Source organism: Hypanus sabinus, chromosome 4 (genome assembly GCF_030144855.1).
Source record: "Hypanus sabinus isolate sHypSab1 chromosome 4, sHypSab1.hap1, whole genome shotgun sequence".
Taxonomy (NCBI): domain Eukaryota; kingdom Metazoa; phylum Chordata; class Chondrichthyes; order Myliobatiformes; family Dasyatidae; genus Hypanus; species Hypanus sabinus.
In genome coordinates, this window is record NC_082709.1 from 107,407,547 (window position 1) to 107,432,659 (window position 25,113).

Below are 25,113 nucleotides of genomic sequence, written 5' to 3' on the forward strand. Positions count from 1 at the left end.
TGTTGCTTATGACGAGGGAGTAGAAGTATCTGCGCCAAAGTGGCTGGGACAAGTGACCTGCTTCTGTACTGTTTGCTGATCTCTGTCCTGTACCAACTGGCAGTAGCAGTGCCGCTCACAGTGGCTCAGTCCGGCTCTAACCCACTATGCCTGCGTAGGACAGATGCCCAGTGGCTTCCAATGAGGCAGTGGGAATCTGGGCTACACAATGCCTGGACTGTGACCATTCCTGTTTCTTTATAGAACATAGAATAGTACAGCACAAGAACAGGTCCTCTGGCCCACTAAGTCGTGCCAAGCTAATTAAACTAGTACTAAACCATCTAACAAATGTGCACACGTGATGCAAATCCTTCCATATGCCTAAGAGCCTTGAAGACCAGAGGACACAGCTTCAGAATGGAGGGGTATCATTTTAGGATGGAGATGAGGAGGAATTTATTTGGCCAGGGAGTGGTGAATCTGTGGAACTCGTTTCCACAGACAACTGCGGAAACCAAGCCATTGGGTATATTTAAAGCAGAGTTTGATAGATTCTTAATTGGTCAGGGCTTGAAGGGATACAGGGAGAAGGCAGGAGATTGGGACTGAGAGGGAAAATGGATCAGCCATGATGAAATGGCAGAGCAGACTCAATGAGCCAAATAGCTTAATCCTGCTCCTATATCTTATGGTCTTAACTATCGTATCTGCCTTCCCCACCACCCCTACAGCAAATTCCAGGCTCCCACCACTCTGTTGTCCCACCTATCTCCTCTTAAACTTGCTGTCACCTTGAACACATTCCCTGTAGTATCACATTTCAGAGCTGTGAAAGAGGTACCAACTTTCCACACTCATTATGCCTCTCATAGTTTTCTAACTTCTGTCCGATCTCCCCTCAGCCTTCACCTCTCCAGAGAGAGCAACCCAAGTTTCTCTCTAATCTTGATAAACCTCTTGTGCACCTTTTCCAAAGCCATCACATTCTTCATATAGTGGGGCGACCAGAACTGAGTGTAGTACTCCAGATGTGGCCTAACCAGAGCTTTATAAAGCTACAACATTGCTTCCTGACTCTTCAACTCAATGAGATGATTAATAAAAGGAAGTGTGCTGTATAACGCACACAAATGTTGGAGGAACTCAGCAAGCCGCAGCATCTATGGATTAAAAACTACAGTTGATGTTTCAGGCCAAGATCCTTTGACAGGATGCCATTGCCTCCTTTACCACTCTATCAGCAGGTGCAGCTTTTCCTAGGTGGTTGTATGAACTTGGACCCCGAGATCCCTCTGACACCCTTGTTAAGGGTCCTGCCATTAACTGTGTACTGTTCTTTGCATAGTTTGATCTCCCAACAGGCAGAACCTTAAGCTTGTCTGGGATATGGGAGGGAATTAATACTGTTACCTATGTTTATATCATCTGGAAATTGGTGAGTGATAGGAGTACGGGATTCTATTATCGTAAGACCATAAGATGTAGGAGCAGAAGTAGGCCATTTGGCCCATCAAGTCTGCTCCACCATTCAATCATGGGCTGATCCAATTCTTCCAGTTATCCCACTCCCCTGCCCTCTTCCCATACCCTTTGATGACACAGCTAATCAAGAACCTATCTATCTCTGCCTTAAATACACCCAATGACTTGGCCTCCACAACCGTTCATGGCAACAAATTCCACAGATTTACCACCCTCTGACTAAAGTATCAGAATGTCTTGCTCGTGCTCTGAGGAGAGATCCTTGGACCCTCGTCAGTTAAGTGCTCCCATAACCACAGAAGGGACTCCAGGTGGGTATGGTGCCTCCCTGTATGTGGGTCAAGGATGTCTCGAGTCGCTGCAGGACATTCTGGAAGGGGAGTGTGAGTAGCCGGAGGTCATAGGAGAAGGGTTGAGATTCTGTAGTATGAAATTAGTCATATAAAGATCAGGACCTCAGAATTTGTAATCTCTGGATCACTTCAGCTGCTATAGACAACTGGGTACAGGGACAGCAGTAATGCATGCAATCTACTAGAGGACCTTGGCAAGTAAGGTAGCATCAGTGGAGGAAACGGAACAACTGTTTCAGGCTGAGGCCCTTCAAGACGGGTAGTTTTATGATTGCATATTATGTGACTTTTTGTAGTTTTATTGGCATTCCATCTTGATGTCAAACTCTGCCTCAGCAGGTTCTATTTGAGATTTTGGCGGTCATGATTGGCTCAGTGTGAACAAGCCGATACCTTGCACAATCAGCAGTATTTACAGTGTGTTGTGCTGAGCCGAGCAGTCTGTCTTGTGGCAGAGTGGTGTGGACGTTCGATGGCAAGAGGTTTCTCCTGGTTGTGGAGTTTGGGCGCCGGGCTGTTAGACTAGAGGACGAACAGCTGGGTGGTTGGTGAATCTCTACCCTGAGTCAGTGGGTAGGATCATAACAAACTGGTTTCCTGGAACAGAACAGTGCTGAAGTAAAGATCAACAGTGATCTTCACAACTGGAGGGATGGATGATTTACTGGTGCTTCGAGTACTTCCACCTCGAGGAAGGTTGAGAGTTTAGCTCTCCTGACAGACTTTACCTGCTCATGGTCTTACAGCTGGAAACAGGCTCTCAGCACAATTGCTCTATGCTGACCAAGATTCCTGTTCGATTCATCTGCATTTGGCTCGTAGCTCTCTAAACCTTTCTTGTCCAAGTATCTGACCAAGTATGTTTTAACTTTCGTTAATGTGTCTACCTCTACATTCTCTAGCAGCTTATTCCATTCCCTGACCTGGGCGAAAAGTTGCTCCTTGGGTCCCTATTAAATCTCTTCATTTGTCCCCCTAGTTCTTGATTTATGCTACCCATGCCCCTCATGATTAATACAGCTCTGTCAAATTATTGCCCTCCTTGGTCCTACCCCCAATGAAGAGGTCCCAGCCTAGTTGGCCTCCCTCCATGACTCAGTCCCTCAAGTCTCAGCGCCATCTTTCCTATAGCCAGCTGACCAATAAACTATACACAATACCCCAGATGACACCACACTGACATCTTGTACAACATAACATCCCAACTTAGACCTTAAGACATAGGAGCAAAGTTGGACCATTTAGCCCATCAATTTTGCCCTGGCATTCCATCATGGCAGATCCTGGATTTCACTCAACCCCATACACCTGCCTTCTTTGATAACCCTGACCAATCGGCAAGTTATCAATTTGTGCTTTAAATATGCCCGTGGTTTTGGGCTCCACAGAAACCTGTGGCAAAGCATTCTGCAAATTAACTTCTTTCTGGCTTTTTAAAAATAAACACATCCTCCTCCTATAATCATGGCCAGATTGAAGGCCAGCATGTGGAAGGCTTGCTTTACCAGCCTACCTACCTGCTTTCAGAAACGCAGGTGCTGGTATTCCCTGGTCCTTCTGTGCTATGAACTGGGCCCCACCATTCTCTGTGAAAATCCTGCCCTCTCTTGTTTGAATTACATTCCAGTTATTTGCTCTGCCTCCTGTCACCCCAGGAGAGGCCATCAGCAATAATTATCAAGAAAATTAAAACTTCCACTGACACTGGAAATCTGGAATACAAATGTTTCCGGTATTTGAGTTTATTATAAAGAGTGTATGCTTGCTGCAGGTAACAAGGGGAAAATGTTTAGCCTTGTGTGCACTGGTGTTGTTCCCCTATCTGCTGGCATCTGAGCAGGTTAATAAACTGCTTTTGCAAAGCAAGGCTAAGGATCTGTCAGAAAGCAAAACACTGTCGACTTCGGGAAACCCAAATATGTAAATTGGTGCTATGTGATTGGGCATTCGATTACAAATCTAAATGTTGATAAAGATCTAGGTGTCTGCAAATTCTCGAATGTATCTCTTGCTCGTTCTTTGGTGTTTGCAGAATTGGGAGAAAACACAAAAGTGACTCAAAATGGGTTGTAATGGCACATCTTGAACGTCAGTGTTTCCAGTTATAGTCGAGCTGCAATGTATTGTAGATACACTCAAAGTGCTGGAAGAACTCAGCAGGTCAGGCAGCATTTATGGGGGAAAGAAGGCAGTCAACATTGAGTCAAGACCTTCATATGAACTGAATGGATGTGTTGCTCCAGATCTGCAGTCTCTTGTGTGTCCATTGTGCTGATCCACTACAAAGACAGGAGGAGGTTGAACTTGATGTAAGGAGGCTAAGGAACAGACTTTATTCCAACCGGCCGTTGCATCAGACTATTACTGCTTCCAGATGTTTAATGGCTAGATGTTACCTTCATCTAAAGGATCAAATCTTTGTGAGAAGTTTGAGCAGTTGTGATTAATCTAGGAATTTAAGGATGTTATCAGATTGTAAAAAGAAATGCACAGCTTTGGGAAGATTAGAAGAATCTGGAAAATTGGGAATAGTTCAACAGCTCGAAGAATGAATGAGGAAAAATGATACAGGAAGCTAGCGAGGAAATGGAAAAGGAGACAAAGCTTCTTTGGGGAGATTTTTAAGACCAGCATTCATTCCTCGGAGAATGAGACTGGGGAATTAGTTATGGGAAGTAAAGGGGAAGGACTACCTTGAAATATTTAGTATCTGCTTTCTCATTAGCAGATAGTAAGATGCTGCCTGATCTACACTCTGGGGATTTCTCCAGTGTTTCCAGTAATTTCCTTTCACTATTCTCCTACTCCTCCTGTGTACTCATCCTTCAGACAGTTAGGCCATGATTAACAAGCCTTCCCTAGACACCTGTATGTTCTGGTTGTTGAGATCTTCCTAGCTACCTCTCCTCTTGACATACACTCAAATAAGTTCCTGGCTTAGTGTCAATTGAGCAGACTTCTTGTAGCGAATCTGGATTTCAGACATTTGGAAGCAGTAATATTCTGATTGTAGGGGATGTTTGGAGTAAGGCTTGTTCCTCAGCCTCCGTATGGAGTCAAAACCACAAACCCCACCACCCTTCCCCTGGCTTTCCAGCTCATTGTTTGGATATCCACAATGCTGGCTAAAGCTGGACACACATACAGTGTGGAGCATTGCAGTAGAAGGCTTTTAAATTCTTTGTGCCTTGTGACATTTCAAGCCAATCTCCTACACTTTCACCCAACTCTGCAAAGCTCTAAAATGAACAAAAGATAAAACTCTTTTGCTGGTAATGTATTGACATGGATAAATAAACGCTAACTGCAAAGCTGGGATACACGTGCCATTCCCATGTTAGCAGGCTGCAACCATGAGTTGGCAGTAAGAGCTTCAATGATTTGCAATGTCTGCTTAATGGCTCAGATGAAGGGACAGAGTATTATGTAATCAAATCCTCTGACCAGATGATTGGAAAGCTTCTGTGGGAGTCTGAAAGGAGCTATAGAAAAGTTCAGTGAGAGGGCAGAGGCACAATGGGTGTAAAGCTGGGGTAATTTGAGGTGATTCACTTTGGAAGGAAGAGTGGAAAGGCAGAATATTGCTCAAGTTGTGAGGTTTTAGAGTATTGAAGTTTAGAAAGTTGTGGCTGTTCTTGAAAGGCAATGTTAGCATACAGGTTCTGCAAGTAATCTGGAAGGAAAATGCACATGGTAGTTATTGTTTGAGCATACATCAAACAATACAGCACCAGTCAGGCACCTTGGCCTGCAGTATCTGTGCTAAGCACAACTCTAAATTTGACTAAATCTCTTTTGCATGTGATCGCTGTCCCTCCATTCCCAGCATATCTATAAAAAACATTACCAGCGTATCTGCTTCCATCTCCACCCATGACAATCCATTCCAGGCATTTATCATTCTTTGTATAACTTTTTTAAAAAATTGTCCTGCACATCTCCCTTGAATGTTTCCCTCTCACCTTGAGTACATGTACCCTAAGTGAAGGGGCATTAAAAACAAGGAGTCCTGTGGCTGCACTCAGTGAGAACACTATAGTTCTCCACATTGGGGGAGAGGTGTACTTGTACTAAAGGAAGTTTGGAGAAGCTTCCCTCTGCTGATCCTTGGGATGAAGGGTTGGTGAATGGGGAAAGTTTAGGAATGTACCCGGGGCTTGTTGAACTTTCGATGAACAATGTGATCTTACTAAAACACAAGGATTCTGAGGAGGATTCACAGAATGGATGTTGAAACGATATTTCCCCAAGTGGAGGGGGTGGGGGTTCAAGGACTGGTTGGTGTACATTCACAACAAAGCATTGCCCAGTAAACCCAGAAATGGAGACAAAAAATGAAGGCAAAGTAGCCTAGTGGTTAGCACAACACTTTTAAAGTGTCGGTGACCCTGAATCAGTTCTGCTTTGCCTGTAAGGAGTCTGTACGTTCTCTCTATGACCGGGTGCTCATGTCTCCCCCTTTACCAGCTTCCTTTATTTCTATTGTCCAAAGATGCTCAGGCTAGTAGGTCAATTGATGGTGTGTGGGATTTGGCAGTGCGAGCTTGTTGGGCTGGGAGGGCTGTTATCATGCTATATCTCTGAATAAAATGAAATTAAAGTGTTCTTCTCTTGGAGAACTCCCAAGACAGACATTGGTATGTGGAATGGCGACAGGGTTAAGATTGGATCAGGTCATGTGTCATGCTGCTGGGTTGGGTGTGGCAGAGTGGAAATCAACCAGTGCGAAGGCCTCCTCTTGCTGCTTGTTGCCCTGTTTTTACCTGGGGGTAAACATCCTCTTCTGTTTTGTTGAGCACTGCAATGACTTTGTTTTGAATCTGTCAAATTCTCTGTTACTGACACTGGTCAAGTGCTTAATCCCTGCTTCAGTTGTATCCCATGTGTCTGATAAAGCTCGGGGTTCTGTCTTTTGCAATTAATTATCAATAAGTTAATTGTGTATCCCCAGAAAACACAGATTGTGCTTTTGAATGCATGAGACTGAGAAGGTTCTGAACACCCAACCTACGGGCAGTTGAGTGTTTGGAGACCAGTGGGCTGCAGGCATCTGCTGTGATGGCACTCTGCGACTGGGTCTCTGACTGGCAAACCGCCTACCTGGGTTAGAACCATTCACAGGGATGGAAGCTTGTGGTGACCTGGGGAGGCCCTGTACTCGGTGAAACTGCTCCTTCTACCAACTTCCTCTATTTCTCTTGCTGCCCATTTGGTGCTGCTTGGTGTCACAAACCCACTGCAAATATGCTGACCACAAAGGAGATATTTACACTGCTCCCAACACTAGCCCACGTTCTTCTGCCCAGGTTCCCATTGACTCCTTAATTCTGTCTCTCATCCACACTTCTCATGTGGTCGTCTAGAACAGTGGTCCCCAACCACCGGGCCGCAAAGTATGTGCTACTGGGCCGCAAGGAAACAATGTGATTTGGTGGTATGGAACGATACGAGTCAGCTGCAGCTCCCATTGATCTGCACCAGGACCAATCTCCTCCATATCTCTACTACCCATGTGACCATCCAAACTTCTCTTAACTGTTGAAATTGAGTTTGCATGCACCACTTGCACTGGCAGTTCATTCCACACCCTCACAACCCTCTGAGTGAAGAAGTTTCCCTTCATGTTCTCCTTAACGTTAGCACCTTTCACCCTTCACCCATGGCCTGTGATTGTAGTCCCACCCAATCTTAGTGGAAAAAGCCTGCTTCCATTTACCCTATCTGTGCTCCTCCTATACCACTGTCAGAAGCACAGCAGACAACTTGTGCACAATAAGCTCCCGTAAATACTGAGTGCTCATTGAGGGAGAGGCGGCTGGCAAAGAATTCAGGGCAGTGCTGTGATGTCGTCTTCGTGCTCAGGACAGAGCAGCTGGAGCCCTGGTCATTAAGGCAGTGGAGCTATTCTGCTCTGTCCACTCACGACCTGGAGTGAACTTGAACTCTTGGTCTTCTGCCTTGGAGGTGACGGTGCTCCCTCAGCCAGCGCCAGGCACCGGATCAGCTTCCTGCCGTCCCTCTCTTCACAGGGCCTGCTCCGAAGACTAGAGTGAAGCACAATTACAAAGGGAAGAAGCAGAAACCTCCGGCAAAAGAGGGACACAGCTAAACAACTTCTTTTCTCTCGGCAGGAACAGAGGGTTTGGAAGGTATAGTCCTAGGACCAAGCCAGATCAGCATGTCTGTCACTGACACCACCGCATGGGCCACAGCCATGAACAACCTGGGGATCACCCCAGTGCCATTGGTATCAGGTAAGCATGGTTTGGATTCCATTCTGCTTTCTGCCCCTTTTCATACTTGGACATGGGGATACAAGCTAGTGAGGTCTGGTGAGCATTTGGCCTGCCCTCCTTGGGGCAGGGAGTCTTGACCTAGTGAGCATTGCAACAAGATGCTCAGCTTAAGTTGAGAGGTGGTTCTGATGCAGATGTTGTGAGCTCCTATCTCTGTCGGAGCCCCAGCTACTCTGGTGGTTGGGGTTCACAGAGCCTGAAATAAATCAGAAACAAAGTACAGCGGGTGTTAGAAATTTCTAATACCTTAGAACGTAGGGCCTGTTCCTCACTGAACAGTTCTTCGACCATTGGCACCTGTACTGACCAGAAGGCCAACTTAAGCTACGCATGTGCCTGCACATGGTCCACACCCTTCCATTTCCTGCCTGTTTAGATATCTGTCAAAATGCCTCATAAACATTGCTATTGTATGTCCTTGCACCACCTCTCAGGGCACGGTTCATGTTTGCAATAAAAAAAAACTTGCCTCATAAATCTCCTTTAAGTGTGCCCCTTCTCCCTTTTGACCTTTACCCCGTGTTTGAGATTTCCTCTCTGTAAAAACACTGACCATCTTTCTGGGCCCCTCAAAATTCTAAAACCATTTTTATCAGGAAAAAAATTCCAGAAAAAAAATTGCCTGGCAGAGCTGGTTCTCGCCCTCAACAAATTATCTTTTTTGCCTCTTGCCATTTTCTCAAAATTGAAGGGCACTCGCGTGGGCTCCAGTTGTGCTTGCCTTTTTGTCAGCTACCTAGAACAGTCCATATCACAAACCTACAGCAGTAAAGGTCCCCAACTCTTTGCTACATTGACATCCAAGATATCTCTTTCAGAAAACGGTGCAGCCTCTGCCACCATCATCAATGCTGTCCTCACCATTTCCCATGTGTCTGCCCTCCCTCCCCACCCCCCCCAACGCCTGACACAGGGACAGGGCTTTGGGTTTCTCTTGTTCTCACCTATCACCCTACAAGCCTCCACATCCAATGCATAATTCTCTGCGACTTCCGACATGTACAACAGGATCCCACCACCAAACACATCTTCCCCTCCCTCCTCATCTCCACTTTCCTCAGGGACCACTCGTGCTGTGAATCCCCCTGTCCACCTCCCTCCCCACTGATTTCCCTCAAGCATTTATTCCCGCAACTGTGCCAAGTGCTGTACCTCTTCCCTCAGCCTCAACACCATTCAGGGTCCTAAACAGCACTACTTAACGTAGGAATCAATTGGTGTAATTTATTGTGTCTGGTGCTCCCAGTGTGGCCTGCTCTACATCGGTGAAACCGGACCAGATTGAGAGACGACTTTTGTCACGCTCCTTCTCTCCAGCTACTGGATCTCCTGGAGGCCAGCTTCCATATTTCCACACCAGCGTGTCTGTCCACAGCCTCCTCTTTTGCCAAGTTGAGACCGGCCACAGAGTGGAGGAAAAGCACCTCATATTTTGCCTTGGTAGTTTCCAACCTGATTGCATGAACAGCGATTTTTGCCAGCTTCTGGAAGCAACACCTCTCTGTTTCCCACCTCCTTCCCCCCCCAACCCCCACTTTTGTTTTCTCCTTTCCCACTGGCCCCAATACTCCTTCTGTTTCTGCTCTCCTGCTCACTTAATCTGCACATTCCTCACACATTCTAGTATCCCTCCTCACCTCCTTCCCTTATTTCATGACCCACTGTCCCCTCCTATCAGATTCCGTATTCTTCAGCCTTTTATCACTTCCACCTATCACCAGCCAGATTCCTGCATCATTTCCACTAACTCTCCCCCCCACTGCCCATCTTTCCCCCTCATCTGGATTCAACTATCACGCCAGCTCTTTGCTCCCTCCCTCACCCTTTTATACTGGCCACCTCCCCTCTTCCTAGTCCTGAGGAAGAGTCGCGAGCTGAAATTATGACTGTCAATTTCCCTCCATAGAATCAGCCTGACCAAAACGGACTCTCGTATTCAATGCCCTGACCGTGTTGGTTTTTTTTAAACAAGCATACATTTGCCACCTTTACCATACTGACCCTTTCAGCAAGCTAAGGGCTTGGACCCCAAAATCCCTGTATACGTTGGTGTTGTTACTGTCTACTAGATCTGACCCTCCCAACATGTAATGCTGTACACCTTCCCAGATTATTCTCCATCTTCCATGTCTCTGCCCATAACTGAACTCTATCCCACTATATCCTTGGACAACCTTCACTGCTCACAACTCCACTGATTTTTTTTTAAAGTGAGTCCCTCAGTCTAACCCTTTCAGGCCTTTCAGTACTTTCAGAGAATGTGAGTGTTCATGAGAAGAAGCAGGAGAGATTACTCATGGCTAATCCTCCACCCTCAATGCTCTTTCCTGCTCTATCCTCCTGTCCATTTACCAGAGAAGTTCCATTTTCTGTTTTGAGTGAGGTTACTGACTGAAGCTGTACAGCACCTGGGTGAAAGAATTTTGCCATACACTGAGTGAAGAAATTTTATCCTCTTCTCATTCTCGTGCAGCCTATCTCTTTATTCTCAGACTTGCTCTGGTTCTTGACTCTAACCCAGGGAAAACGTACTCCCTACATCCTTCAAGAAGCTTTGGAAGGCTCTCCACAGCACGTAGCCCTGTTTTTTTTCTCAAGCTCTCTCCATAAAGTGAAATCATCATCCCTGGATTGTTGCTGCACTCGTGTGAACTTGTTCAAGGGCCGCGAGTCCTTCCTAAGGCACTGGGCCCAGAGCTGTGTGCACAGCTCCAGGTGGGCTCTTGCCAATGAAAGTCTCCAAGATGCGATGTGTAGTCTGTGTTCCTGTTCGCTAAACACAGGCCCCATTAATCTGCTCGTGGTCTGCCTCCACAGGCTGCACTCACTCGTGGCAGCATCTGCCTCTAATGAAAAGATGTCACAGAATACAATGTCAGGAGCAGCCTGACTTATTGTGTGGCTGCACCTGTTGAGTTATTCATCATAAATATTCTGCTGTAAACCACAGCTGAGTGGGGCTGGTTTGGCAACTTGAATTTTGCTGAGACCTGTCCAAGATTAAACCAATTATTGATCCACCTTTTGAGTGATTCTCTCATTCCATATCTCCACACTTCCACACAACATGGAAAGTGGCCACTTGATCCATTGCGAATATGCTAGCTCTCTAATCTCTCAAATTTTAGTAGGCATCCATCTTTCAGGCAGTTGACAGCAGCCAATGTGGGTGCCTCATTCCCTCCCACACAGTCACAAAGAGATTGTGCCAATTCCGCACATGTGCCACCGGAGGTTACATTCAAACCTGGCTCAGCCCGACAAGCACTTGGGTTTAGCTGCAATGTATATTAAGCTGGTGGCTAATGTTAATGGCAACTGAGCTCAAGCGAGGGAGAGCTCCTCTACTCTGAGCAGAGTGTAGTGTGACAGAGGTTGCTGGCAGGAACACACACTGGCATGAGAACTGGTCATCTACTCCAGTTCTGAAGCATTGACACGTGCACTCCCCTCTCACCAACGCCTCCTGACCAATGACTGCAGTCCCTGACCCACCAATCCACCGGCAGAGAGATTGAGCAGACTAGGACCATGTTAAACCAGAGGATATAGGAGTAGAATTTGGCCATTCGATTGAGTCTGCTCAGCCTTTCAATTATAACTAGTTTGTATCTCTTAGCACCATCTTGCCTTCTTCCTGTAGCCCTTACCACCTTCCCAATGGAGAGCTGATGAAGCTCTGCCTTACATACAGCTAATAACTTGTCCTCTATGGCTTTTTTTGTGGCAATGAATTCTACAGGTTCTCCACCCTGTCTGGAAAAAAACCCTCCATCTCAGTTCGAAAGGCTGTGCCTTTCTGATACGAGGCTCCTCTGCAAGTGGAAACCTCCTGTCCGTGCTGCTCACATCTATCTCAATGAGAAGGCCCCCTCTTCCTGAGTACAGGTCCAGAGATGTCGACCTTCTCTAGGGTTCAAAATAATGAGAGAGATTATCAAAACTTGTAACTTTCTTGAAGGGTGCAGAGAGCTGTTTTCCTTGGGTGCAGAGGTTGGAACTCAGAGTAAAGAGACATTCCAAATAGGAAAAGGGAGAGAAGAAATTACTTCACCCAGTATGTGGTGAACTATTGGAATTCTCGCACCCAGGGCCCTGGAGACTCGGTCAGTGAGTTTAGTCAAAACATGGATCAAAATATTCCTGGTTAATGCGCACAAGGGTAGAGTAAGCGACATTTAATATGGAAATGAAAAGATGAGACATTTCTTCACTCAGTGCCTGTACGATTTTCTGAAATGTTTCTACAAATAGTCCATTGTTCAGCCTGAGGCAATGCCCTGTAAGGCCTACCCACACCACCTGATAGCTGGCAATTTCCAGAAAATGCCCCCCTCACTGCATTCAGCAGTGGCAAAGTTACAGGGTGAAAATAACTCTGAACCCACTACCGGTGAAGAAGGGTACTGACTTGAAACGAGAACATTTCATCATTCCATAGACCCGCTGAATTCCTCCAGCATTTTGCGTTTGTCACTCCTGCCTGAGATGATCAGTTTCTGCCTGGTGCACCAGTGGCTGAAGCTTAGCTGAGTCCTAATTAACTGTTGGTGAGTGGTCACTGAACCCACCTGGGGTAGATCCCCCGCAGACCGGCTGGGGTAAAGCGCTGAGGGAGTGTGTCTGCAAACACCAGCTGGACTATCTTTGACAGTCGGGGTGTTGGGTGAGTGAGGGGTGAAGCTGTAGTGGATTGAGGGAGGTGGGGTTGATGATGCATCTATACTCAGTGCCGTGGGGGTGGGTGTCAGTGAGTCGAGGGGTGGTTAAGCTGGAAGGGTGGGGTCAGTGAGTTGGTGTCTGCTGTCTCTGGGCGGCAGGGGTTGGGGAATGGGGTGTTGGTCTGTCGGTGACTGCTGGGGTTCATTGTATCAGTCAGTAACTGAGGTTGTCTGTAAGTTAGAGGAGTGGGTTGCTGGGGTCAGTGAAGTGGGGGGGGAATGTTCAGTAAGTTGGGGTCTGCAGTTCCTGGGTGGGGTGGGGAAGCGTAAGAATCAGTAGATGAAGGGGGTATCTGCCTGACCCACGACCCCGTGTTGGGTTCTGATAGGTCATGGGCAGACCATTTAAAATTGTTCAGCAGGGTTCTGAGCAGTGGGCTAGTCAGAGAGATGGACAACAAAAGGCTCTGGAATTCCCCCCACTCTGCTCATCAGAGCATCCTGCTTCCTGTGTAGGGATCACTGTGTTTATATTACTGAACATCGCTGGGTCAGTGGTGAGAGCTCTGCCGAGGAGCTTGTGTTTCAGGGACTTTTTGAATGATGTATCGCCAGAGCTCCGTGTTATTGGTGTCAGACACGACATCTTTACAGCTGTGCAATTGTCTTGTGTTTATAGATCCCATCTGCATGCCTGCATTCGAACATGGCCTGGGGCTCGTGGCTGGGATGGCTCCAGTTAACCCAACCATGACTGGGATAGGTTTGCTGCGACCAGTTGTTCCCCAAGAATTGCCGGTGGTGAAGGAAATCATCCACTGTGCCAGGTGCACACTCTTCCCTGCAAATCCGAGTGAGTCTGCCAGGGGATTGGTGGAGGCGGCCTGGGGAGGTTAAAGTGGTTGGGAGCTATGCCAATGTCTCGGGATGAACTGATAATCCTGGGTTACAGGCCATTCCATGACAGCATGGGAGCAGAGTCTGTGCTGCCCAGTTGACGTCAGTGTCTCGGTACAGAGACATTCAAGGCAACATTGGGGATGGGGGAGGCTTCTGTCTCTCCAGCTATTTATCTGCCTGCTCTCCAAATCTCAACATCCCTGCCTCGTTCCCTGTTGAAACGGGATGCTGGACTGGGTTAGAGGTGCCAAGTGGATTCCCAGAGTGATTCCAGTGACCAGGAGGTACCTGCACAGTTTGATGGGGGGTAAAGAGGGCCAGTGGCATGCTTGCCTTCACTTGTCAGAGTTTAAGAGTCAGAAAATTATGCTGGAGTTTTGTAAAACTGGTTAGACCACACCTGGAGTATTGCATTCAATTCTGGTCACCCTATTATAGGAAGGATGTGGAGGCTTTGAAGAGGGTGCTAAAGAGGTTTGCCTAGATTAAAAGGAGTGGTTATAGAAAAGATGATTGTTTTCTCTGGAGCAGCAGAGACTAAGAGGAGACCTGATAAAATTTAATAAGATTGAGAGGTGTAGGCAGAGTAAACATCGGTTGTTTTTCTCTAGGGTCACAATGCCTAATACCAGAGGACGTGTGTTTAAGACAAGAGGGTAGGTTCAAAGGAGATAGTAGGGCAAGTTTTTTTTTTGCATGTTGTACTGAGTGCCTGGAATGTGTTTCTTGGGGTGGTGGTGAATACAAAACAATAATGGTATTGAAGAGGATCTTCGACAGGTACATGAATTTGCAGAGAATGGAGTGATGTAGATGGTGTAGGCAGAAAGGACTGGTTTTGTTGGGCTTTGAATTGCTGGTTTGAAGTATTTTGTAGATGATGTGCAGAAACAGTTTTGTCAAGTGCAAGATGGTGTGATTTGGGAGGAGAGGTCTGTGGGTGAAATTGCGGGGATGCTTCTTCACATTATGGTCACCCTCGCATGGCTGTGGATTCTGGGAATATCCAGGACTGCAGACCAGCCCTCAACAGCAGCAGTCATTGTGTGACGAAGTCCCAGATCACTGTGTATTGTCCTCCAGCTCTCCTGCTCTTCTGAGGCCCAGTTCATTGGATAACTTAATTTGTGGATGAGGCTATAGTTGAGGCATAGGCTCATTATAACCATATAACAATTCCAGCACGGAAACAGGACGTCTCGGCCCTTCTAGTCCATGCCAATGCTTACACTCACCTAGTCCCACTGACCAGCACTCAGCCTATAACCTCCATTCCTTTCGTAAGGAGCTTTTGGTATGCATCCATTGATTGGTTAATCAGCAGCCATCTAGTGATAGGCAGAGCTGACAGACCTACCATTGTTGATTTATTCTTCTCTGAAGAAACCTTTTGTGTGGAGATGGTTCGGAACAGTCAGTCTGATACTGCAGCTTTATTCGAAGGAAGAAGGGTGCGAGGTCAGAGAACATTGGTCTAGGTGAAGACCATTTTCCCAGTCAAAGGAGAAGCTCTCTGTAATTGACTCAGAGAGCAGCAAGTCCTTACTATGATATGGGATTCAGCAGTTCATGTAAAATGAGGCGGCATGTGGCTTTCCTTAAACACAAGCACATTAATCAAGTGTCTTTTACACTTTGCGAGGAGCTTGGAATTGGGAACATACAAATATGGGCTGGTTAGTCGTGTAGTGTTTAAATGGGAGGTCTATTACTGATGGTGAGAGGTTTTCCCCATGTAGGACAGCTAAGTGTTACCAGCCTGGAGAGTGGCAAATTGAGATTGGTAATGCAGAACTTTATGGAGGTTAGTACATAGCTAATTATGGCAATTGTTTTACAATAATTTGTGGTATTTTCCTGTACCATGTAGTGATTCTGATTCAGCAAGCTTTTTCTATAATAAAAAGAGATGCTGGAAGCAGTCAGCAAGTTGGCCTGTATCAGTGGGAAAAGTAACGGATAATGTTTCAGATCAGAGACCCTTTGTCCAAAAAGCTGGACGCTAGGAGCTCACCTCTCCTCTGAGGTGGAGACATGGGTCCAGGGAAGGGAAGAATCAGCGAAGATGAGTGCAGTGGGGTCAGAGGTGATCAAGTTCTGCATGACTGCAGTGAGCAAGACCAATGCCATTAGCAGCTATGGAAGAAAGATTTGAGTGAGTGGGCCCGTGTAGGACTGTTCCACACCGCCCACAAAAAGACGGATGTAGATTGGGATTGTAGGTCTGGAGTCGCTCAGTAGGCCAGATGAATGAACGTGTTGGTGGTGGATGGAAGTGGGGAGGGTGGGGGGGGGGGGGGAGCTCCAGGAGAAAGTGGAGGGTTATCTTGATGCGGGATGAAGTTGTAAAGAGACTGCATCTTTGACAAAGGTGAGCTGTAGGGACTGTTCTCTCTGGCACTTAGAGATGATCAAGCTTTGATTATCGGCAGGAGTGGATTAAAGTTAATGGTATCCTGATGGGTAACAGAGAGAAAATGGAAGTATCCTACACAAAGTTCTGGACTTTTATTTTACTAGTCGGGAGGCTAAGGTGCTCCGGGCATGGGCTAAGAAATGGGGAAAGGCAAAGAGGAGGCTTTTCCTCGTTCAGCTCTTAAAGCTCCCTGTGAGGAGGAAATAAAAAGAATAGACCACCAGAGTAGCCCCCTCCCCTCTCCCTGGTAATGCTGTTGAGTTCTGTACCCTACAGACCTGCCCCCTCCAGCAACCCGGGACCGACCGCCCGGCTGCAAGACGGTGTTTGTGGGAGGCTTGCCAGAAAACGCCACAGAGGAAGTCATTCGGGAGGTTTTCGAGCAGTGCGGCACCATCACGGCCCTTCGCAAAAGCAAGAAGAACTTCTGCCACATCCGCTTTGCTGAGGAGTTTATGGTGGACAAGGCCATCTACCTGTCAGGTACACCACCAGCCTGCCCCTCCTTTCTCTGAGTGTCCTGTGTGTTAGAGTGTCTGGGTTATGGTGCTGTAATGCTCAGATTACCAAGTTCAGGGTCTAGAGATCCAGACTTGGTGCAGAGGTCTGAACCCACGTTGTAAGTAGAGGCACAATAAAAATGTTCGTGCAGCAGTTTCGTGTCCCATGGCATCGAGTACACAACATTGGCATAAATTAGACTAAGAACAACACAAATGGACCAAAAAACACAAAGGATGTTGTAGCAGCAAAGTGGTTGTCGTCTTGCTGAGACAATGATTACAGTTGGGCAGGTCAGTTCAAGGATCAAATGGTGGAAGGGAAGTAGCTGTTCTTGAATCTGATGGTGTGGGATTTCAGGCCCAGAACAGATAATCCCACGTGTTAACGCCCAGGAACTTGAAGCTGCTAACCCTCTACACCGCCAATCCTCGAATGTAAACTGATGCAGGCTTGGCCATTTTCCGTTATGGCAGCTGTGGAATTTGCATTCAGTTTATTATTTTATCAGAAAGTGACTCCTCTCCAGAAATTATGACAATCAAAGCAATTTGGTTCACTTGTGTCCTTCCAAGATGAGTGGTGACTCTTTGCGTGCAGTTCCGATGGAATCATCAAATATTCCTGTTTAGGACTATGGCTGAAATCTACAGTTATAGCCATGGGTACTTCAGTAAGCAGCATTGTTTAAAGATGTTTTTAAATCATCTTATCAATCCCCAAAGTTGGCATACTCGGGTCATGAGTACGTTTTCCCTTGAGTAAAAGGAAACAAGGAAATGTGCTGGTCTGCATGTCAGATTAAAATGCAGAGTCCTTGGACCAACCCTGCTCTCGACTATGCTGCTGGCAAATATACAGTCTCTGTAAAATAAAATTGAGGACTTCAGAGCAAGGTTGCAGTACCAAAGGGATATCAGGAACTGTCGAGTACTTTGCTTCACAGAAACATGGCTCACTCCATTTCCGATGCAGCCCAGGGGCTTCACCATCCACCAAAAAGACAGAACAATTGAGTTTTTCCAAAGGTAGAGAAGATGGTGTGTTTCATCGTGCTACACAGACTTGGCAGTTGTGTCACAGTCCTGCTCACTTGTGGTCCATTTTGTCTGCTAATGGTGCTTTCCCGATGTCATCCTGGTAGTGGTGTACTCCCACCTCTGCCCAATGTTAGGCAGACACTGGGGGATCTGGGCCCCATGATCAGCAGTCACAAGGCAGCACACCATCATGCTTTCTCTATCATTGTGGGGAATTTCAACCAGATCAGCTTCAAGTCTCTGACTAACTACCGCCAACATATCGCCTGCCAACACAATTGACTGCCATTACATTACCATCAGGAAAGCTTACTGTGGCATCCCACACCTGCACTTCGGAAAGTCAGATCATCTGGCTGTACTTCTACTCCGGGGTATAGGCAGAGACAGACGACCACAGACCATGAAGCTATGGTCAAGGGAGACAGGAGTACTTGCAGGACGGCTTTGAATCAGTGGACTGGAAGATATTCAGAGATTTATCTTTGAATCTGAATTTAAGTGTCACAGTTGTTACCTCCTTCATCGAGGTCTATGGGGATGAGTGTGTGCCTTTGAGAACATACCGGATATGTCCAAACCAAAAGCCATGAATGAACCTGGCAGTTTCAGTCCACTGAGGGCTGTAACTGTGGCATACAAGGTCTGTGAACCAGATCTATACAAGTAGCCCGGGTAATACCCACAAAACACTGTTTTAAGAGCAAAAAAAAATCTGATTGAAAACAATTCTGAATCAGATGCACATCAGCTCTGGCAGGTTTGCAGGCCATTACTTCCTACAAGCCAAAGCCTAACGTGAATGGCTGTGATGCTTCCCTCCCAGATGAGCTCAACACCTTCAAGCACGCTTTGAAATGGAGAATAAAACTACACCAGTGTGAATCTCTGCTGACTTGTGACTTGGAGACCAACATCAGAACATCTCTTAAAGAAGGCGAACCCTTGCAAGGTATCAGGCCCTGACGTTGTACCTGGTAGGGCACTGAACAACCAACTGGTGGAGTCTTCAATCTCTCACTGCTGCAGTCGGAGGTTCCCACAAGCTCCAAAAGGGTGACAACCACGCCAGTGCCCAAGGAGATCAGGGTGAGCTGCCTCAATGACTATTGCCCAGTTGCACTCACATCCACTGTGATGAAGTGATTTGAGACGTTGGTCATGGCCAGAATCAACTCCTACCTCAGCAGGGACCTGGACCTGCTGCAATTTGCCTATCACCACAATAGATCTCCAGTGGAAGTGGTCTCTCTGACTCTCCATGCAGCCTTGCGTCACTTGGACGTAGCCATACCTATGTCAGACTTCTGTTTGTTAACTACGCCTCGGTGGTCAACACCATCATTACTTCAGTTCTAATTGACAAGATCCAAGATCTGGACTATTGGACTTCCTTCTGCAGCTGGGTCCTTGACTTCCTCAGCGAGAGACCACCGTCTGTGTGGATAGGAAGTGGCATCTACTCCTTGCTGACAATCAACACTGGAGTATCTTGAGGATTTGTGCCTAACTCAATGCTCTACTCTCTCCACACCATGACTGTGTGACTAGGCACAGCTCAAACTCATCTATAAATTTGTCAGTGACTCAACCACTGTCGGCAGAATTTCAGATGGTGACAAGGAGGTGTATGAGAGCTAGATGGATAAACTGGTTGAGTGGTGTTGTAACAACAACCTTGCACTCAACATCAGTAAGACCAAGGAATTGATTGTGGATTTCAGGAAGGGAGATCTTGGAGAACACGTACCAGTCTTCATTGAGGGGCCAGCAGTGGAAAGGGGAAGCAGTGTCAAGTTTCTGGTGTCAACATCTCTGAAGGTGTATCCAACATATTGGAACAATCATGTAAAGGCATGTTATATTTATTTGGTCAAATTAAGCGGTTAACCCAATTAGCCAAAAGTTCATGCAAATGATTAAAAAGGTTTCTTAAAAAAATGCAAATTACCATTTAAGTGAGTAATTCTGTACTTAAATAGAAAACTATTTAGAACACCACCAATACTACTACAGTACCATAAAATTGTGTATTAGTTTCTAACAGTTGTTATCAAGTGTACACTACAGTGTTCTTTTGTTTGTAGATGAGCAAAATCAGTGCAGACATCTCATGCAGATAATGGACTTCCTGCCTGAAGTAGTGTCATAATCCAACAATAGATTACCTGGCATCCTGTGTAGTCACTAGTTCAGGCTAAGATGAGTCATCCATGTCACTTTCCTCGTCTTTACGTTTCATGCCTTGGTGTTTTTAATATAACGCTTTCAACAATTGCACCCTCCAGAATCTTCATTTTCTTTGCAACATTGAAGATGATTGTCAATTCTGTACCCTTCAAATTCCTCATAGTTCCTAACTTGCTGAAGTAGTGAAATTGTTTAGTTTTTTTTACTCCTGACCGTTTCTGGCATCTCCAAGCTCGAATGCTTGAAACTGCAATGAGCGACTCAGTTCAAATTGTCTTACTGCTGAATTCTCACCAACAATGATAAAAATCATTGCTTTTTTGCCTCACCGTCCATTGGCCCTAAAAGATAACATAGCACAAGAATGTGCAATGGGCACAGTTCACTCTTAGCACAGTGTAGAGACTAATGGTGACACAATTGCACATGACTGTTGTCAAACAGTTTCTAACAAGTCAGTCTCCTGCCCCGTTAAGCAAAGGGAATCCTGGCTATTTTTGTTTTGGTTAGTTTTTATTCTTTTAAAAGCTATCCCAAATAATCAGCTGCCCTGATGGCCCCATTTAACTTGAAACCACTGTATTTCTTGTAGTGTTTTTATTATGTACTGCTGCCACAAAACAACACATGCCGGTGATATTGAACCTGATTCTGAGGAGAATGTTTGCTGTCCTGGCCTTCTCTAACTTCTCTGTGACTCTACCAGTGTGGTTGGAGATGTAAGAGACTGCAGATGATGGAATCTGTAACAAACAATTTGCTGGAAGAACAGAGTTGAGCGGCATTTGCGGGGTCTGTGTTTCAGGTCCTGGTGCAAGGTTTGACCCAAAATGACAACACTTCCTTTCTTCCCACAGGTGTTGCTCGATTTGTTGAGTTCTTCCAGCAGATTGCTTGTTGCCCCCTTGGACTTCCTCCCTCCCGCCTTAAATGCCTGCCCTCTACTATTTGTCTTTACCCCTCCAATAACTGCAGGAACTGGTTTTCTTCATGCTGAGCAAGGCCTTCTGTTTGTGTTCAGGGTACCGAATGAGGCTGGGTTCAAGCACGGACAAGAAGGACACTGGCCGCCTGCACGTGGACTTTGCTCAGGCCAGGGACGACTTTTACGAGTGGGAGTGCAAGCAGCGGATGTTTGCGCGCGAGGAGCGCCATAGGCGCATGTTGGAGGATGAGCAACTGCGGCCGCCCTCACCGGCACCCATCATGCACTACTCCGAGCACGAGGCCAGCCTGATGACCGAGAAGCTGAAAGGTACCCAGTGCTTTATCGTTCAACAGGCTACACCCCAACGGGGCCGGCCGGCCTGTTCAGCAGGGACATCATCTGTGGCACAGCCTTCAAAATGTCGCTTCTCCTTGGTATGAGTCTCTAACAATGCACAGATGTGAAACTTGCTCCTGATGCAGGAGCAGTAACAGTTATGCTGTATCTGAATTAATAGGATAATAATTCAGCTGAAAGTGTGTGCCCATGTATTTATGTATTCTGTCTAACACACTCCCTCCACCCCCCCCATGCACTGTACACACTATCTCCCCCTCATGCACAATACATTCTCACTCTCATTGTATGCACACTCACTACCCCAATGCACTGTGTACACCATCCAGAAGGTATAGGAGCAGAATTAGGCCATTTGGCCTATCAAGTCTGCTTCACCATTTCATCATTGCTGATCCATTTTCTCTGTCGGCCTCCGTTTCCTGCCTTCTCCCCAAATCCCTTCATGCCCTGACTAACCAATAATCTATCAATCTCTGCCTTAAGTATATCCAATAACCTGGTCTCCACAGCTACCTGTGCAACATATCCTACAAATCCACCCCTCTCTGGCTAAAAGAAGTTCCTCCTCATCTCCGTTCTTAAAAAGGGCATCCCTCTACTCTGAGGTGTGTCCTCTGGTCTTAGACTCCCTCACCATAGGAAACATCCTCTCCAGATCTACTCTGTCCAGGCCTTTGATAGGTTTCAGTGAGGTCTTCCCTCATTCTTCTGAATTGCAGTGAGTAGAGGCCCAAAGCCATCAAATGCTCTTCATATTTCAATCTCGGAATCATTTTCGTGAACTTCCTTGGAGCCCTGTCCAATGTCTGCACATTCTTCCTTGGAGAAGGGGCCCAAACCTGCTCACAGTAGTCCAAGTGAGGCCTCACCAGTGGCTTGTAAAGCCTCAGCATTACATCCTTGCTTTTATATTCTAGTCCTCTTGAAATGAATGCTAGCATTGCATTAGCTCTCTACCATTCAATCTGCAAATTAAATTTGGAGAATCCTGCACAAGGTGCACACAGTGCACACTCCCTCCCCCACTAGCATACTTCCATTCTTTGTCTCCTGCAGTCTCCCTCAGACCCACTCGCACGCCCCCTCTCTCCTGAATGTCCACTGTCCCTCCCTTGCACCCCTCTACTTCTCTGGTTTTCATCCCCAACCAGCAACATGTTCCACATAGGGTCCAGTATTTTGGTGTGAAGCTCCTGTATTTCCCCAACATTGTACAATAACCTCAGCGCAGAATGCCAGTGGCAGGGTGAGGACCATGGGGATTGTAGTTCGGTAGTAAACTCCATGTGGAGGGGTCCACCAGTGGAAGTGGGTCTCCATCCTCCTGCTCTTCTCTCAGATAGGAGCTGCAGGGCCTAGTCCTAGTGAACCAGAATGCCCAACATGGGCCACGTTCACTGAAAAGAAGGATGCACAAGATACCCAGGTAGAGAAAGGTCCAGTATTGATTCCCTGTAGTGACTGTGGGTCACTGGTGCATATAAGCCCACTTTTCAGTTGTGAGAACTGTTCAGTGTTTCGAGTCCGTGACCTTGCTTGAGAAGTTTCATGTTTCTCCATCAGGGTGGGTCATTGACGTGAAATGGCAACTCTGCAGATGCTGCCTGCCTTGCCAAATTTCTCCAGGATTGTGTACTTTCAATTTCTCCGGGTTTCAGTGATTTGTTTGATTAGACGGCTGCCCCCCTTAGTGTAGTGGAGTGGGGTCGGATATGTGAGGGTGAGCTTCACAGTGAGAGGTGGGCAGGGAGCCTCGGTGATGTAGCTGAGGGTGGGTTCTGCAACTGCACTCCGAGGGTGGTATCCCTTTAACAGTGAAACAGGGCTCGCGAGTGCAGAGAGGTTCCAAGAGTAGTGTCCGTGACTTTGTGAACTCTTCCTGCTTCACACATTCATGCATTGATCGAGGGGGGGAAAAATCGCGATTGGTGCACTTTGTAATTAAAACTTTGATTTTTATTTAATTGTAATCTCAACTCACAATGCTGTCATTAATTACCCAGTCCCTCTGGTGATTTATAAACAAATATTTTCTAGTCTGGGTTGTCACCCTTTATTAAAAGCAGTGAAGACAGCAATTACTGAAACTACTGTAACTACTGAAAGACAACAAGTACCCTCCTGTGTGTCAGATCATTGCTGATCTGTTCCTGACCCTGCTCCCCATGGCTGAACGCAGTCCCTCCATCTCAGTTCTCAGGTTTACTATTGACTTGCTCTTCGGTTTCATTCAGCAGAATGATTTGAAATTTCCATCCCCCTCTCCCCACTGCCACATCTGTCCTACACTCTGTTGTGGAGATTAATGACACCTTTTCCTGACTGAAGTCTCAATGCTCTTTTCTTCCCCCCCCCCCCCCCACACCCTGTGATCTAGACACACTTCAGAGAGGTAATTGCTTCCATTTAACAACCCTGGGAAATCTGAAATGCCTTAATTGTTCACTCCCTGATCAAAATTCAAAGTAAATTTACTGTCAAAATATAGATATGTCACCAAATACTACCCTGAGATTCAGCTTCTTGCCGTCTTTCACAGTAGAACAGAGATGTGCAAAAGTCAATGAACTACATAAAAAGGCTGACATAATCAATGTGCAAAAGGCAAACTGAGCAAATAAAAGTAAATTTATTACTTGTAATACTACTGAGAACATGAGTTATAGAGCCGTTGAAAGTGAGTTGATAATTTGTGGAATCTGTTCAGAATTGAAGTGAGTGAAGTTATCCACTGGTTCAAGAGCCTGATGGTTGAAGAGTAATAACTGTACTTGTGGGACCTAAAGGCTTCTGTACCTCCTTCCTGATGGCAGCAGTGAAGAGAGCACGGACCGGTTAGTGGGTGACCTTTATGATGGATGCTACTATCTTGTGGCAGTGCACCTTGTATACTTGTTCCATAGTGGAGAGGGTTTATCCTGTGATGTATAGCATTGTTCATCGGCTTTTCCATTCCTGGGTACAAGCAAGTGCCAAAGCTCCAAGCTGTTGGTTCCTGCAGACAGCCTGACCTCCTCATTCATAGCCTTGCCGCTGTTCAGGTGATTGTGTTGGACACAACTCTGACGTACAGTCGGCCCTCCTTATCCGCGGATTCCGCATGCGCGAATTCAGCCACCCGTGAATCGCGAAAACCCGTAAACCCAGTACTCTTCCAGTACTTGTTGTTCGAGCATGTACAGACTTTAGTTTCTTGTCATTATCTAAACAATGCAGCATAACAACTATTTTACATAGCATTTACATTGTATTAGGTATTACAAGTAATCTAGAGATGATTTTAAGTATACGGGAGGACGTGCGTAGGTTATCATGGATTGGGATTGAAAAAAATCAGAAGTTCTCTTACTAAGTAAGTCGGAACAGGTACATCCAGTATTATTTAGCGTCAGTTAGTCAAATGTTTGTCTTAGCATATAGTATATATTTTACCTTTCTATGCATATAAAACACTTAAGAACGAATGTTTCAGTGCCGGGCTCGGGAACAGAAGTTCCCGAGTTCGATCCAGTGACAGATTGTTCCCGAGTGCCCCCTCCATCTGTGCCGAGTTGATGTGGAGGACCAAAAACCCAAAACCCAGTAATTAAACCACTGCATTGCTTAGTAATAATTGTAGCTTTCATCAGGGCAAGGTCTTTCTCATTTTATCCTTTAAAATTGTTCCGATCGTTCACCGACTGTAGCCTAAAGCTTTTTACAATGACCGATGGCGTTTCACCTCTTTCCTATCGCTTTATTATTTCCACTTTATTTTCAATCATGATCGTGATTATTTTCATGAACAGAAACACTGCGGATTCAGAGCTTTGATGCCGGGTCCTAATGTCCACAGTACTGAGACAGGTTGAAAAAGGGACTTGAGCATCCGCGTTTTTTGGTATCCGCGAGGGGTTCCGAAACTGATCCCTCGCGGATAAGGAGGGCTGACGGTACTCTGAAAGGTGTTGCCCTGAGCTGAACATGTGACACCAGGTGTTGTCCCAGCAAAGTTTGGTATAAAC

The 25,113-nt window shown here is 46.3% G+C and overlaps 1 protein-coding gene across 10 annotated transcripts in view; it reads left to right on the forward strand.

The window, feature by feature from the left end:
• Window positions 1–25,113, forward strand: part of enox1 (ecto-NOX disulfide-thiol exchanger 1) — a 516,884-nt gene that overhangs the window by 125,708 nt on the left and 366,063 nt on the right. For all 10 annotated transcript variants that reach the window (XM_059967825.1, XM_059967822.1, XM_059967817.1 and 7 more), the window contains 4 exons: window positions 7,949–8,071; window positions 13,454–13,627; window positions 16,367–16,573; window positions 20,843–21,076. In XM_059967825.1, coding sequence (XP_059823808.1) covers window positions 7,949–8,071; window positions 13,454–13,627; window positions 16,367–16,573; window positions 20,843–21,076 — 738 coding nt within the window. The remainder of the gene's footprint in view (window positions 1–7,948; window positions 8,072–13,453; window positions 13,628–16,366; window positions 16,574–20,842; window positions 21,077–25,113) is intronic.